The sequence below is a fragment of the Sorex araneus genome, chromosome X (genome assembly GCF_027595985.1).
Source record: "Sorex araneus isolate mSorAra2 chromosome X, mSorAra2.pri, whole genome shotgun sequence".
Lineage (NCBI taxonomy): Eukaryota > Metazoa > Chordata > Mammalia > Eulipotyphla > Soricidae > Sorex > Sorex araneus.
Genome location: NC_073313.1, coordinates 208287921 through 208302633, shown reverse-complemented (window position 1 = coordinate 208302633; position 14713 = coordinate 208287921). Strand labels below are relative to the sequence as shown.

The 14713-nt window shown below is 39.0% G+C and overlaps 1 protein-coding gene across 1 annotated transcript in view; it reads left to right on the top strand.

Moving 5' to 3' along the window:
* Nucleotides 1–14713, top strand: part of GPR155 (G protein-coupled receptor 155) — a 56378-nt gene that overhangs the window by 12479 nt on the left and 29186 nt on the right. Inside the window, exons 4-8 of the mRNA XM_004601168.2 lie at nucleotides 3000–3399; nucleotides 5380–5545; nucleotides 6643–6798; nucleotides 9161–9244; nucleotides 9932–10049. Coding sequence (XP_004601225.2) covers nucleotides 3000–3399; nucleotides 5380–5545; nucleotides 6643–6798; nucleotides 9161–9244; nucleotides 9932–10049 — 924 coding nt within the window. The remainder of the gene's footprint in view (nucleotides 1–2999; nucleotides 3400–5379; nucleotides 5546–6642; nucleotides 6799–9160; nucleotides 9245–9931; nucleotides 10050–14713) is intronic.

The window sequence follows — 14713 nt, the reverse complement described above, 5'->3', positions numbered from 1 at the left end:
GACTTTAACTGAACTTATATATCCTGAGTAAACAAACGTATTTTCCTACCTGTGTCACTTTATCTTAATGTAAATTGAGAAACCTAATCTTTTACATTTTTTCACATGATTACCTCTCTCCCTGTGAGTGATTGTGGCTGTTCTTTTTTATCTTTCTCAACCTGTAATCATTTATGAATAAGCCTTTATATGTGCAAGGTTAAATAATTTCAGAACTCATTGCCAGAAATGTGCCTAGAGACCAGGTAGCTTAGTCCAGTGCTCGAAGTTTATCAACCGGACAAAACCACCAATTCTCTCATTCACCAGGAAATTGCTAGAAGGCTGATCCAGTCACCTGCCCTCTCCCATGGAAACTTGGAAACTCATTTTCTGCAGTGATTAGGTTCCAAAGAAATGAGCATTCAAATCATGGAAAAGACCCTTACGTCACCTCTAAGATTCAGCATACTTACTTTGTCTACTAGGTACCATTTCCCATAAGTCTCACACATACAGATTTCCTTTCTATCATTGTTCCTCAGTGAGCAAGTGATGTAATGGATTCACATTTGAGAACATGTGGGGGGCATTGGGTTGTTTTGGGGGTTATTTTGGGGGGGAAGGTGAGGTTTGGGTGGGGAGTAGGAAGAGTGAGACTTTTGTTTTCTTAAAAGAGTTTTTTGGATTTCTGTTAGTTAATTTGTATTGGGGCTGGAGCGATAGCACAGCGGTTGGGCATTCGCCTTTCACGCGGCCGACCCAAGTTCAATTCCTCCGCCCTTCTCGGAGAGCCTGGCAAGCTACCGAGAGTATTGAGCCCGTGCGGCAGAGCCTGGCAAGCTACCCATGCATATTGGATATGCCAAAAACAGTAACAACAAGTCTCTCAATGAGAGACGTTACTGGTGCCCGATCGAACAAATCGATGAGCAACAGGATGACAGTGAGTATTATTGAATTTGTACTGGAGCTTAGGATGTAGTTCAGTGCATGGTACCTGAGTTTGATCCTTGTCACTGTTAATTTAAAAATTAAAATTGTGGGGCTGGAGTGATAGCACAGCGGGTAGGGCATTTGCCTTGCACGCGGCCGACCCGGGTTCGAATCCCAGCATCCCATATGGTCCCCTGAGCACCGCCAGGGGTGATTCCTGAGTGCATGAGCCAGGAGTGACCCCTGTGCATCGCCGGGTGTGACCCAAAAAGCAAAAAAAAAAAAAAAAAAAAAAAAAACAACTAAAAATTAAAATTGCATTGACAGGATTTCCACTGATTGCCACCATCCCTCTACTCCTCCACCAATACCTTAGACTCACCTTTCCATCCCTAATTCTTCAACATCTTTGCTCATCTTATCCTGCAAGGATTCATTCCCTTTTGTTCCCCTGAAGGGGAGGCTGCTCCTGAGTTCATTGCCTGCAAACCACGTGGACAGTGATAGGTGGGGTGGGCATCCTCCACCCAGTACCACTGCTAGGCCATTGCTGCAAAACCAGCCTCTTAGGTGTTCATGTGACCCAGTTAGACCTTTCTTGCCTTCTGCTCCCATCTACCAATGGCAAACAAAGTTTAGTCATCCTTCTTCATTTACTGGAGACTTGACTATATGACTCACTTTCATCTTTATTCCCAAGCTTTGCCTTTATTTGGATTGATTTTAATAACCCAATGCCATGTGTGACCCTTCACATTCTTTAACCTTCAGCTCCTTAAGATTTCATCTCTAGTGATTTTTCCCTCTACTCTCCTACAACCACCAACTTTCATGGTCTCATCCTGGCCCATGTCATCTGGGAAAGCACTGCATGCAGTAGTTCACTCTCTGCCATGTCCTAAACTATTCTTGGACACATAATTCTTGGACCTCAGAGAAACTTTCAGTCTCTGCTACCTCTACTTTCTGTTGGCCCTCTCCCACCTAAACTTCTTTTCCCAGCTTGGACTCCATTGCTTCAGCACTGATTTATATATATATATATATGTGTGTGTGTGTGTGTATGTGTATGTATATATATATATATATATTTCATGCTCAATTCCCTCTCACGGTTTTCTGCCTTGCTGCTCCATTGAAATTTCCCTCTTAAAGGAACCAGCAGCTACAATGTTGTTGTTATTATTTAGTGGTTTCATTTATAACTATAGTTTTACTTTGCATTCTTTCTTTTGTTTTTGTTTTGTTTTTTGGGGGAGGGCATACCCAGTGGTACTGGAGCTACTTCTGGCTCTGTACTCTCGGGTCAGTCCTGGCAGTACTGGGGATAGGTGGAAAATATGGGGTACCAGGGATTGAACTTGGGTCTCCTACATACAATACACTCAACACTTTGAGCCATCTCCCCACCAGTTGCACTGTTTAAGACTTTTCCAAATTGAGGCTGAATAGATAGTACAGCAAGAGCATTCACCTTGCATGTGACCAACCTTGATCAATCCCTGGCACCCCATATGGTCTTACAAGCCCTGCTAGAAGTGATTCTTGAGTGAAGAGCTAGGAGTAAGCCCTGAACATCACCAACGGTCTCCAAAAGAAAACAGAAAACAAAGAAAGAGTTCTTCAAATAGCCCCTTATTGAAACCAGTCTTAGTTTCTAGAAAAAATTAGCAATATTTCACTAAATAATTTTCTAAAATTGAAAGCACTTTATAAGTTAAATATTTTTTTTCTTTTTGGGTCACACCCAGCAATGCACAGGGGTCACTCCTGGCCCATGCATTCAGGAATCACCCCTGGCAGTGCTCAGGGGACCATATGGGATGCTGGGATTTGAACCCGGGTTGGCCTCGTGCAAGGCAAATGCCCTACCCGCTGTGCTGTCACTCCAGCCCCATAAGTTAAATATTATTTAAAATATCTTTCTTCTTTTCACCTTTATGATAAAATGTTCTCTAAAACTAAGTTAAACATGTTCTGTATTGTTTAACTTATAGTACTTAATAATTAAGCACAGAAAACATAATTTACAAATATATTTCTATGTTAATCATTTAAAAATGATTTTAATTCTTGTTTTGCAGTTGAAGCTTTATATCAAACGACATACCCAGAGTATCTCCAGTATATTTATTTGGTAGCACCAGTATCTCTTATGATGTTAAACCCAATTGGGTTCATCTTTTGTGAAATCCAGAAGTGGAGAGACACTCAAAATGCATCTCAAAACAAAGTAAAAATTGTGGGACTTGGACTTCTGCGTGTATTACAGAACCCAATAGTATTCATGGTCTTCATTGGCATTGCTTTCAATTTTATTCTTGATCAAAGGGTGCCTGTGTATATGGAAAATTTTCTTGATGGACTTGCAAATTCTTATTCTGGATCAGCTCTTTTTTATCTTGGTCTTACAATGGTAGGAAAAATCAAGAAACTGAAGAAGTCAGCATTTGTTGTACTGATTCTTCTCATCACAGCCAAACTGTAAGTTTCATGTATTTAACTTGGGGGTTGGACTCTGTGAAAGCTTTATTTAGTAATTACTGGGAGGACTTTCATTAATTTCTCCATGAAATGATGGGAGAACCTTTGGAATGTAGCTTGAGGCAGAACATTGCTTTGCATGCAGCAATGGTTCCATCCTCTTAAGGTAAACAGGAAGTAGTGATGCCTCCTGATTAGGCTGTTGTAATTTAAAGAAAAAGAGAGTGGTATATTGTGGAAAGTCACTTGTTTATTTCAAGTGGACTATTTTTTATGTTTCACTTCAGGGGATAAAGATTATTGGTTTCCCTTCAACTTTTATGTAATTTTGTTTAATGTCTCCTAAAGTCCCAGTTAATCATATTTAAGAAATTTTGTAGGATTCCTGAGTATCTAAGTCTATTAAATCCTTACGTAAAAATTATCAGTTATTTGGAGAACAGTGATTTTGAGTATAAAATTTTTTTATGAATTTAAAGGAAATATTCTGTAATTTTGAAAGTGGTTGAACTTTCTAAGTATAGGAAGTCAGTATGAATTATCAGCCATATGATTCTATCTCATCAAATAAAAAGATCTTATTTTATTAATTAATATTTTCTTAATTAATAGTTCTTGAGCATCCTAATGCATTAACCATGGAATTATATTTTGTGCTGCAGGTCACATAATTCTACTACAAAACTCACCTAAAGCAACTGAGGCACACTAATGCATTGAGTTGAGCTATTATATAGACAGTTAAATTTATGATATCTGTACAATATGAAATAGACCAATACAATATGAAATTTGCTGCATGCAAATATTTTCACAGTAATAAAAATGAATGTAAACTCTGAAAATTATAGTGGAATTGTGTTCTTGGATATGAATTATTAAATAGTACTGGCAATACGTATGATTCTAGAAATAATATTTTTTAATTAATAGTTTATTTTTAATTAGTGAGTCAACGTGAGGGTACAGTTACAGATTTATACATTTTTGTGCTCATGTTTCTCCCTTACAAAGTTCGATAACCCATCCCTACACCAGTGCCCATTCTCTACCACCAGTCAACCCAACATCCCTCCCCCCCTCCCCTAGAAATAATATTTTTATCCACTTCAATTTATAAGTAGAATTTAAGTGTTTCTCATTTTTTGAATCATCTGGATCATTGGTCATTTTTAGATATTTTCTTTGAAAAAAATACATGGGAGAGTAGTTCTCATTATAACTTAGAGCATCTTTCATGGTGCTTCTCTGACAAATGTTATCTACCCTGGTCTTGTTCTTTTTCAAGGAGAGCTTCATTAGCTCCTCTAATGTTAATGTGCTTTTTCTATAGAATCCTGAAGGATTTGTTTAATAATTGACTCCTTACCAGGTTTGGATTTCATTAACTTTCTCTTCTGTCTCAGTTGCTTCATTTTACTTTCCTAAGCCTTTTGTCTTTACCAAGATAAAGAGTTAATTTTAAGATACCTATTTTTCTACTGGCTTTTAGAATCTAATTGAACAGCATTCTTATTATGAAGTGAAGCATTTAAACCCTAATCATAATACATAAAGATCAGCTTCTTAAAAATTAGTAATTTTCTTTTGAAGAATTTACGCAGATTGTCAACCTTATTTTTTGTTCTTTTAACGTTTCAAAGAACTAATAAAAGCAAGAAAGGCACTATAAATGTGACTTCTACAATTTTCCCCCAGATTTATTTGTAGAATTTTAAAAAAAATCTAAGTTTTCCCTCCCAGTTTTTGATATCCAAAGTATTTCTAGACTTCTATTATACTTTAAGTGGCTTCAAGTTTAAGTCTTAGTACTTTCAGCACAAAATATCCTCAAGTAGGCATGCAGATAATATATGCATGCAAATACATAATCCTCCTGGACAGGAGAAAAAGAACCTAATGCTAAGTTTGCTAGAGCAGTCAATTCTAGGACCAGCATGCTTTGATGCCATCTGAATGATGCATTTCTTGTTTTTTCAGCCTGGTGCTGCCACTGCTATGCAGAGAAATGGTGGAACTCTTGGACAAAGGCGACAGTGTAGTAAACCATACAAGCTTATCGAATTATGCATTTTTGTATGGTGTCTTTCCTGTAGCACCAGGAGTGGCTATCTTTGCAACACAGTTCAACATGGAAGTAGAGATTGTATGTATATACTGCTTTCTAAGTTTGATTATTTGTGTGATTAGTAGAAAAGTGTATTTTTTTTAATGCTGAAATCAGCATTCTCTCATGAGAATTTTCTGTCTGGAAATTACCTCAATGTAAGTGAGGAGGTATCTTAAAACATCATGTAACAATAACATGAGATAATCTGGGTCTTTATTCAGCCATGAATTATTTTTTCTAATCTTTATCACTTTCAAGATTTTATTGTTATTCTTACATTTAAGCCTAAAACTTATTTAAAGAAAAGTGGCTTTTGAAATTTTGAGGCGGAAAAAAAATCTGTTTCATTCATTGTTATTTCAACTAGCAGGTGCAAAATATCATATAATCAACTTCCATAAATAGCTAAAATCAATTAACATCAAATTGTTAATGTCTAAACATGTTGTTCTGTGTTATCCAAACATGCTTGTTATCTGCAAAATTAGAGTTAATGTTTTTGAAATAAAGCATAAAGGAACTCAATTCTTTAATGAAGACCAGAGCCATTAGTTAAGTTGTAAAATGTTTGCACGTTAATTTTTCTCTTATTAAGTTGCTCTTTTTGCCCTAGAATTTATGAAATTGGAGGGGTGGAAATTTGCCATTGGTTTGATTAGCTTGTTGATAGGTTCACTCTTCAGAACCTAGGAAATAACCCTCAGCAGTAGGTGTCTAGTATTTGGGCTTTCTTTTTGGGGAGGGGTCACACCTGGCGATGCACAAGGGTCATTCCTGGCTTTGCACTCAGGAATTATTCCTGGTAGTGCTCAGGGGACCATATGGGATGCTGGGAATCAAACCCAGGTCTGCCGAGTGCAAGGCAAATGCCCTCCCCGCTATGCTATCACTCCAGCCCCTAGTATTTGTTATTTGCAAATATAGACTAGAAGGGCTGCCAAAGAAACAGAACAGTTTTCTCTTAAGAGCTCTCAGGATGAGAGGAGTTTGACTTGTAAAACCATGCTGGATTCGGTGGTTCTTTTTATTGACTGTTGCTTTTATTTTAGTATGCCTGAGTATACTTTAACTATTTAAAATTTGAAGTGTCATTTAAGTGAGAGTGTGACTTTCCTCAATCTGCCTTTTTGCAGATAACCTCAGGGATGGTAATAAGCACATTTGTGTCTGCTCCAATTATGTACGTTTCTGCCTGGTTACTGACCTTCCCCACCATGGACCCTAAGCCACTAGCATATGCCATTCAGAATGTCAGTTTTGATATAAGTATCATCAGTCTGGTTTCCTTGGTAAGTACATTTCAGTATTAAGTGAATGGAAACCACAGAACATGTGTGAGATTAGCTTGATAACACAACGGTAGAGTCTTAATAATTGGATATTTTATGCAATAAAAAAAGCTAAAGCTTAATCATACAATATGTCAGTCTTCTGAATTTTGTCTTTGAGAGTTAGAGTTGTCAAGCAATACAAGGTATGAAATTTAATTAGACCTAAATTTGATTTGTGATTCTATCACAAGCTAACTGTATTCTCTGTACAGTTACCCTAACCATTCTAAGATTCATTGTCTTGGCTATAAAATAGAGATAAGACATTTGCCTGTGCTCATGCCCTGTGTTAAGGTTTAGATAAGACACTATATATAAAAGTCATCCTGCAGTTTTTGAATTAATGAATCACTCTACACATACCACTCACATAGAATTGTGGGGTGGGAAGGGAACTTTGGAATTATGTTCAACCACCCATTTCATGTTAATGAAACTTTAAAAGTATATGTAACTCAAATTAAACAGACATATACTTGAAAACTAGAATAACAGAGGCCAAATAATCTTATCAAATTTAAACAGTTTTCTGTTCTGTCTGAAGAAAATTTAAAGAAATGTGTAAATATGGGGGCTGGAGCGATAGTAGAGCAGGTAGGGTGTTTCCCTTACATGTGGCCAACACAGCTTCCATCCCCAGTATCCCATATGGTCCCCTGAGCTCCACCAGGAGTAATTCCTGAGTGTAGAACCAGAAGTAACCTCTAATCATCACCAGGTGTGGTTCAAAAAGAAAAAAAAAGTGTGATTAATATTTTTAGGAAATTTCACTTGCATATTCTCAAAAATCTATGCCCATTGATAAGAGGGCAGCTTAGTGAGATATATGAAATAAATTTTAATTGACACTGAGGGAAGAAGAAAGAAGGATATCAATTAGAAGTCCTAATTGGCCACTAGGTAGAATGGAAAACTAATGCTTTTTAATATAAGGAATGCAAGACAATTAATCTTTTGTGATTAATGTTATTGTTTGAAGAAATCCTGCCTGGAATTTGCCTCATGAGTCAATATGATGGAATCAAAATGGGAATTTAGACTAGTGTATTGTAAGTGCATCTTATATTAAGGCTCATTACCTGGGCAGGGGGGATAGCCCAAGGGGTAGAGCACATGCCTAGCATGATTGAGGCTCTGAGTTTGGTCTCCAGCACCTCATGTCACCCTTCTTCTGAGGTCCCTCTCTAGAGCTGTTATGTTTGATCTGTTTTTTTTTTAAAGCCAAACTCTTCCTGAACAGTTGCTATGAATCTATGTCTACCCCCAGCCACCTAAGCTATAGAAAGAATTTGACCCTAGCTAAGGCATTAATTCTTAGAGACTGTCATTCTTTAGACTTTGGTTTCCAATAGAAACTCCTCACATTTTTCCCCCCTTTGGTAGTAATAATTCGCCTTCATACACTTTCAGAACCTAGACAACTTAAAGAAAATAACATTTTAGAGGACCTGAGAGATAGAAAGTGGGTAGGGTACTTTCCTTTCATATGGTTGACCTGGGTCCCAATCTTAAGTGCAGTCAAGAGTAAGCCCTGAGCAGTTCCAGGTGTGGAGGAAGGAAGGTGATGGAGGGAGGGAGGGGAGGGAGGGAAGAAGGAAGGAAGGAAGGAAGGAAGGAAGGAAGGAAGGAAGGAAGGAAGGAAGGAAGGAAGGAAGGAAGGAAGGAAGGAAGGGAGGGAGGGAGGGAGGGAGGGAGGGAGGGAGGAAAGGAGGAAGGAAGGGAGGGAGGGAGGGAGGGAGAGAGGGAGGGAGGGAGGAAGGAAGGAGGGAGGGAGGAAGGAAGGAAGGAGGGAAGGAGGAAGGAAGGAAGGAGGGAAGGAGGAGGAGGGAGGGAGGGAGGGAGGGAGGGAGGGAGAGAGGGAGGGAGGGAGGAAGGAAGGAGGGAGGGAGGAAGGAAGGAAGGAGGGAAGGAGGAAGGAAGGAAGGAGGGAAGGAGGAGAAGGGAGGGAGGGAGGGAGGGAGGGAGGGAGGGAGGGAGGGAGGGAGGGAGGGAGGGAGGGAGGGAAGAAGAAAAATTTTGTCAATACCTTTGGAACCAGAAAATGTTTTAGAAGGTTAATAATGAATGGGCCAGAGAGATAATATAGGTTTGATTACAGCTAATACAACTAACCCAGGTTTGATTCCTGGCACTGTGGCACTGCATGGTCGTCTGCTAAGCACCATGAGGAGTGATCTCTGAGCACAGATCAGGAATGCTCAGAGCATTGTTGGATATGACCCACCACCCTCCTAAATAATTAAGGCTAATGAATGAGTTCTTTAATAAGTAATTATAAAATTAGTAGACCTAACTGATCTTTGAAACTTTTGTCTTTAAGATTTGGTCACTGGCTATTCTTCTTTTAAGTAAGAAATATAAACAGCTTCCTCATATGCTTACAACTAATTTACTCATCGCTCAGGTTAGTAAATCTTCAAATATTTTTAATGATGATTTTCTTCTCTAGTATAGACAAAATTTACTTTGCTGGAGCTTTCCAATTACAAATTCAGAATTATTACCAAATTCAATCAATTGTATATAAATGTATTATAATTAATTTTTCTTAATTGATTAAATACTATAATTAGTCTATATAATTAAGCTATATAAATCTTAGACTAATAATAGCATTTTATGATCATTTTGCTTTTTTTTTTTTATGTCTCAATATCTATCCATTTTATTCACACACAGTTCTGGGTTGTCTGGGACATCTGAGAAAATGATCATTTTGCTTTTTAGTAGAAATAATTGTATCATTGAAAACCAAACACTCACATCTTATTTTTGCACTTAAATCTTTGGATGTTTCAAATTATATATCTTTGTCTCAAACTAGTAGAATGAAGTATAGCTTTTTTTAATATAAATTATTACTAAATATAAGATTTGTATTTAAATTGGCAATATCTGTTTTAATTGAACATGTACATTGTAAAGGCTGTATATAGTTAATCCTAAAACTTGATATTTTAGATCATTAATATGCAGTCATTCAAAATCACTCAAATAATTGAAAATAACTATATATTTGCTGTGACTAAAACATGTGGTTATGACAATCTTTGTTGTGTCTTTTTTTTTTTTAAACTTTTTTCTCCTTTAGTCTATTGTCTGTGCTGGAATGATGATATGGAACTTTGTTAAAGAAAAAAATTTTGTTGGCCAAATCCTGGTGTTTGTTTTATTGTACAGCTCCCTCTACAGCACCTACCTGTGGACAGGTAAGTGGATCATGAATAGAAGTTTCGATGTGTCTCCCTCCCCACCATTGCTAGAAGCTCTTAACTTCGGGTGCTTTTGGTGGCCTATTTGACATGTGGCTGTACAGTCAAGGCTTTCACCCACGCATCCTCCACTAAGGTGGGCAATCAATGAGAAACTGAGCTCTGGTTCTGAATGTGCCCTGCTGCTGCCTGGCCTCCCACATAGTTCAGCCACGTGGTCCCTTTCTGGAGCATTGGCTCTTGGCCGCGGTCAGCAGTGTTCGCCTTTGGAAATGCTGGGAGCAGGTGGAGTAAAGAGACTTGGGCAGAGAATTGTGATGCCTGGGAACTGAGACCCAGAGTTCAGGCCAAGCAGACTGGAAGAAAGTTCTGGCTCGATCTCCTACACATGATGTGCCTTTCACAGCTTCTGTTTCATCCTCAGTAAGACTTAAGTTACAATGACTTACAGGATGATTTCAAGACTCAGGTGAAGCATGGGTTGTTTATGCCTGGTAGGCACTCAGCACATAGAAATATATCATTAAACAGGGAAAGATGGTAATATGAGAGTCAGAAAAATAAGAAAATGAAAGGACATAGAAATAGAAGAGTACCAAATAAGAAATATTTCTCATTTCAACTAGCTTCCCCCCAAAAAAAAAATTCAAAATGAATTGGCACCTTGCTATTTTGGAGTATATGTCTATTGGATGCCTGCGTACTGGTACGAAATGTTGGCGAAACCTCTTGAGTCTAGCTGTTTTGTACTCAGACCACAAATGTGAACTGTGGAACAGCAGATGCAGAGAAACTGGAATGGAAGGATTATTTATGGCTACTGTAAGTGGGCAGGAAGGAAGAAGTGCCTGCAAAGGACAGACCTTTGAGTTTACGTCCTTGCAGGGAGAGGGGGCCATCTAAGTCAGTAGCCCATTTGAAGTAAACTAATGATGTGGTAAAGAAATCTTGAATGACAGGTTTATTTTAGCATGAGGAGGTTTGTTATTTTTAAATTGTATTTTATTTGTTTGATTATTTTTGGTTTGTGCTTTTTAAAAATATTTTTTATTGAATCACCATGTGAAAAGTTACAAAGCTTTCAGCCTTAAGTCTCAGTCATACAATGATCAAACACCCATCCCTTCACCAGTGCACCTGTTCCACTACCAAGAACTCCAGTATATCTCCCATCCCCGCTGCCGCTGTGTGGCTAATGATTTTCACCTCACTTTCTCTTTACTTTGATTATATTCAATATTTCAAGAGAAAACTCACTATTATTATTTGGAATTTCCCCCAAAAAATCAGACCTGCCAAAAAGGCAGCATTTGATAATTTGTTTTCCATTGCTGAGAATGAAGATCATATGAGGTCGCACGGCCGCAATAGTGCGGATTTCTGGTATTTTAGTATCTAAGTCCAGAGAAATTTCTGCCAGAAATTGCATCGTTGCAAGCTCGTACCTCTGTTTAGTGGGCCTTATAAGATGGTGATCACCACGCCACCACCGGGGAAAGGAAATGCTGAGAGAGAAAATCCTATCCCCTCCTGGGGCAGCAGGGGCCATGGCTTAGTTCACAGTCTAGAGGCATTTCTGCAAGAAGCTGCTGGTGCTGAAAGTGGTTAGTTGGCATCCGGGATCATCGGCATTCAGCAACAGCATAATGAAAACTTGCATAATGAAAACATAAGGATTTTCATAAGAAGTCAAGTAAAAAAAGGGTTCTACTAGAGGGGCCAGAGAGATAGCATAGCAGGTAGGGCACTTGCCTTGCACGTGACTAGCCCAGGTCCCCTGAACCCTGTTAGGAGTGATTTCTGAGCACAGGAGTAACCCCTGACCCTTGCTGGGTGTGAGCTTCCCCCTCCCTAAAAAGGGGACTACTAGACTTTTTATTAACAAATCCAGGGGCTGGAGAGAGTCCAGCAGGTAGGATGCTTGCCTTGCACGTAGCTAACCAGGCAGGATTCAATCCTTGGCATCCTATATGGTCCCCCGAGCACTGCCAGGAATGATTCCTGAGTACAGAGCCTGGAATAACCCCTGAGCATCTCTACGTGTGGCCCAAAAACAAAACAAAAAAGAATCTAGCTAGACCACCTGGATCCCTGATGTTTAAGTTTATAAATTTATTGTGAGCATAAGAGAGCAGCAAGTACATGGAAGATCAGAAAGCCCCAAGAGCTCCTGAACTCCTTTTCAGAATCTACTAAAAATGTTTTGAATTTCCTGACTCCAAGGAGGTACCCTCTAACCTTGACATTATTATGATATGACAAATTTATAGCTGAAGTGTCATTCAAATGATCCCATTTAGACATTTTAGTTCCATTCATACACATACAATGCTCATGATTTTCCCATATCTGCATAACCTTTGTCCTTTATTCTTTCTTAAAATTGACTTTCTGTTTTTCAATAAATGGAGCCTCCTATCACTGAAATGCCAGGTTGTAGGTGCTATTCAACAACCTTTTTTCTAGAGTCAGAGAGAAAATACAGCAGGTAGGTGTCTTGCTTTGCATGCAGCCAAGCCAGAGACTGTGAATAGGTAGGGTAAAAACGAGTTCATCCTTGTATCACCTTTAATCTGGACACTTTTGGAAATTCTGGGCTAGTTTAATGCCTGTTTCACAAATGAGGGAAATCAGACCCCAAGAGTTCAAGTGATTTGAATAGGAGCTCTCAAAGCTTCCTCCAGGTCACTGCTAGGTCTGGCCAATTTGTGTAGGCATCTTTACATAAGGCAGGAATGAAGAATGTTAGAATTTTTGTTGATGTTTGTTTGGGGACCACACCTAGAGGTGCTGAGGTTTTACTCCTGGCTTTGCACTGAGGAATCACTTCTAATGGTGCACAGGGAACCAGGTGTGGCCACCTCAGATTGACTGTGTTCAAAGCAAATGCCATATCCACTTTACTATCACTCCAACCCCAAACATTAGAATTTTAAATCATGCCCTGAAAACTAGCTCAGTTGGCACACTATGGTGATTGTTTACTTATTTCCATGGCACTTTGAAATCCTAAACAAATGTACAAATTTACTTAGGGAGGAACAGCTGTAATGTATAGCATCACTTAACTTAGAGTCAAGTGTGGGTTTCTGACAAAGAGAAACAATTCTCAAAGACCTTGGTGTTCAGTTTGATGTAAGTCACTCTGTTACTTAACCTCGACAATCATAAGTCCAGGCATGATTTCCTTATGCAAGGCAAATACATACTCTAAAACTAAAGCAAAGTCACCAGTGAGAAATTTTGGGAGGAGCTAGTTTGGATCACATTCTGAAGTGCTAGGGGGGCAGACTATTCAATGCCAGGGATCAAACCAGGCCAGGCTGTCCTGAGCAAGGCAAGCACCTTAACCCTTATTAGCCCTTATCTCTCTGACCCCTGTCAGTCACTGTCACTACTCTCGGTAGCTTGCCTGGCTCTCTGAGAGGGGTGGAGGAATCGAACACAGGTCGGCTGCATGAAAGGCGACACCCTACGGCTGTGCTATTGTTCCAGCCCCTCTGGCCCCTAAATTCAGCAAATCTAATTAGTAACATTAAGTGACATGGCAAAGGGTTTTGTTTTGCCATCTGATTGATTCAGTTTTAAACCCTATAAATGTTAAATGAAACTCACTTCTCCCATTTGGGTTTTGGTTTTTGTTTGGGTTTCTTTTATTTTGTTTTGTTATTTGTTTTGTCGTTTAGTCTGCCATGACTTCCATGTGTGAATTTACGACCTGCTTGTTTCATTGCTTTTCTCTCACCAAACCCCTCAGACTCTTTCTTTGATTAATGTAATACCACCTGGCCTTTATTTGGCTTGAACGATGTAAATCCAAATGTGAGCCCTGAAATCATGAGACTCTGCTTTGATTATAAGATGGTGTCCAAGATCGTCACTGAAAATAAGCCAAAGCCACTGAACATTTCTACAAGAAATTTCCACATCACAATGACTGTCTTAGGATGGGTTTTAGAAATACTGACAGAATTGGAAGACTTACCTTGTATCTGGAAGCCAGGCTTCTAGTCCTACCCTGCCCTCTGCTGGCTACCTAGCATGGGCAACGCAGCTTTTTCCCTTTCTGTAAAGAATTTAAAACTGTCATCCTGGGATAGAATGATAGTACTACAGGTAAGGCCCTTGCCTTGCATGCATTTTTTAAAAAGACACATTTAATTTTTAATCAAAGAGAACAATAGCATCTCATTCATATAAACACTTAAGTATGTAGAGTATTATATAAGCTTAGAAAGAGCAAAAATGAAGAAAACTCATCAAACAACAAATTCAAGAACAGAATGAACACATGGAACACTCACCAACATCTCTCTCATGCCTCTTGTCGCCATCACAGCACTGTGAACACTGCTGTGTGTAGCACCCGTCCCCCAAAAAAAAGAAGTAAAGGGACCGGAGTGATAATACAGCAGGTAGGGCGTCTACCTTGCACACAGTTGACCCATCTTTGATCCCCGAATCCCATATGGTTCCCCGAGCATCACCAGGAGTAATTCCTGAGTACAGAGCCAGGAATATCCCCTGAGCATTGCCAGGTGTTACCCAAAAGGACCCCAAAAAAGTGGCAAATGAAAGGAGCAGAAAGAAATATAACTTTTTACTACGAACCCTAAGGTTCTCTAGTTATATAGGATGTATATTTGTATAAATGTGGAAAA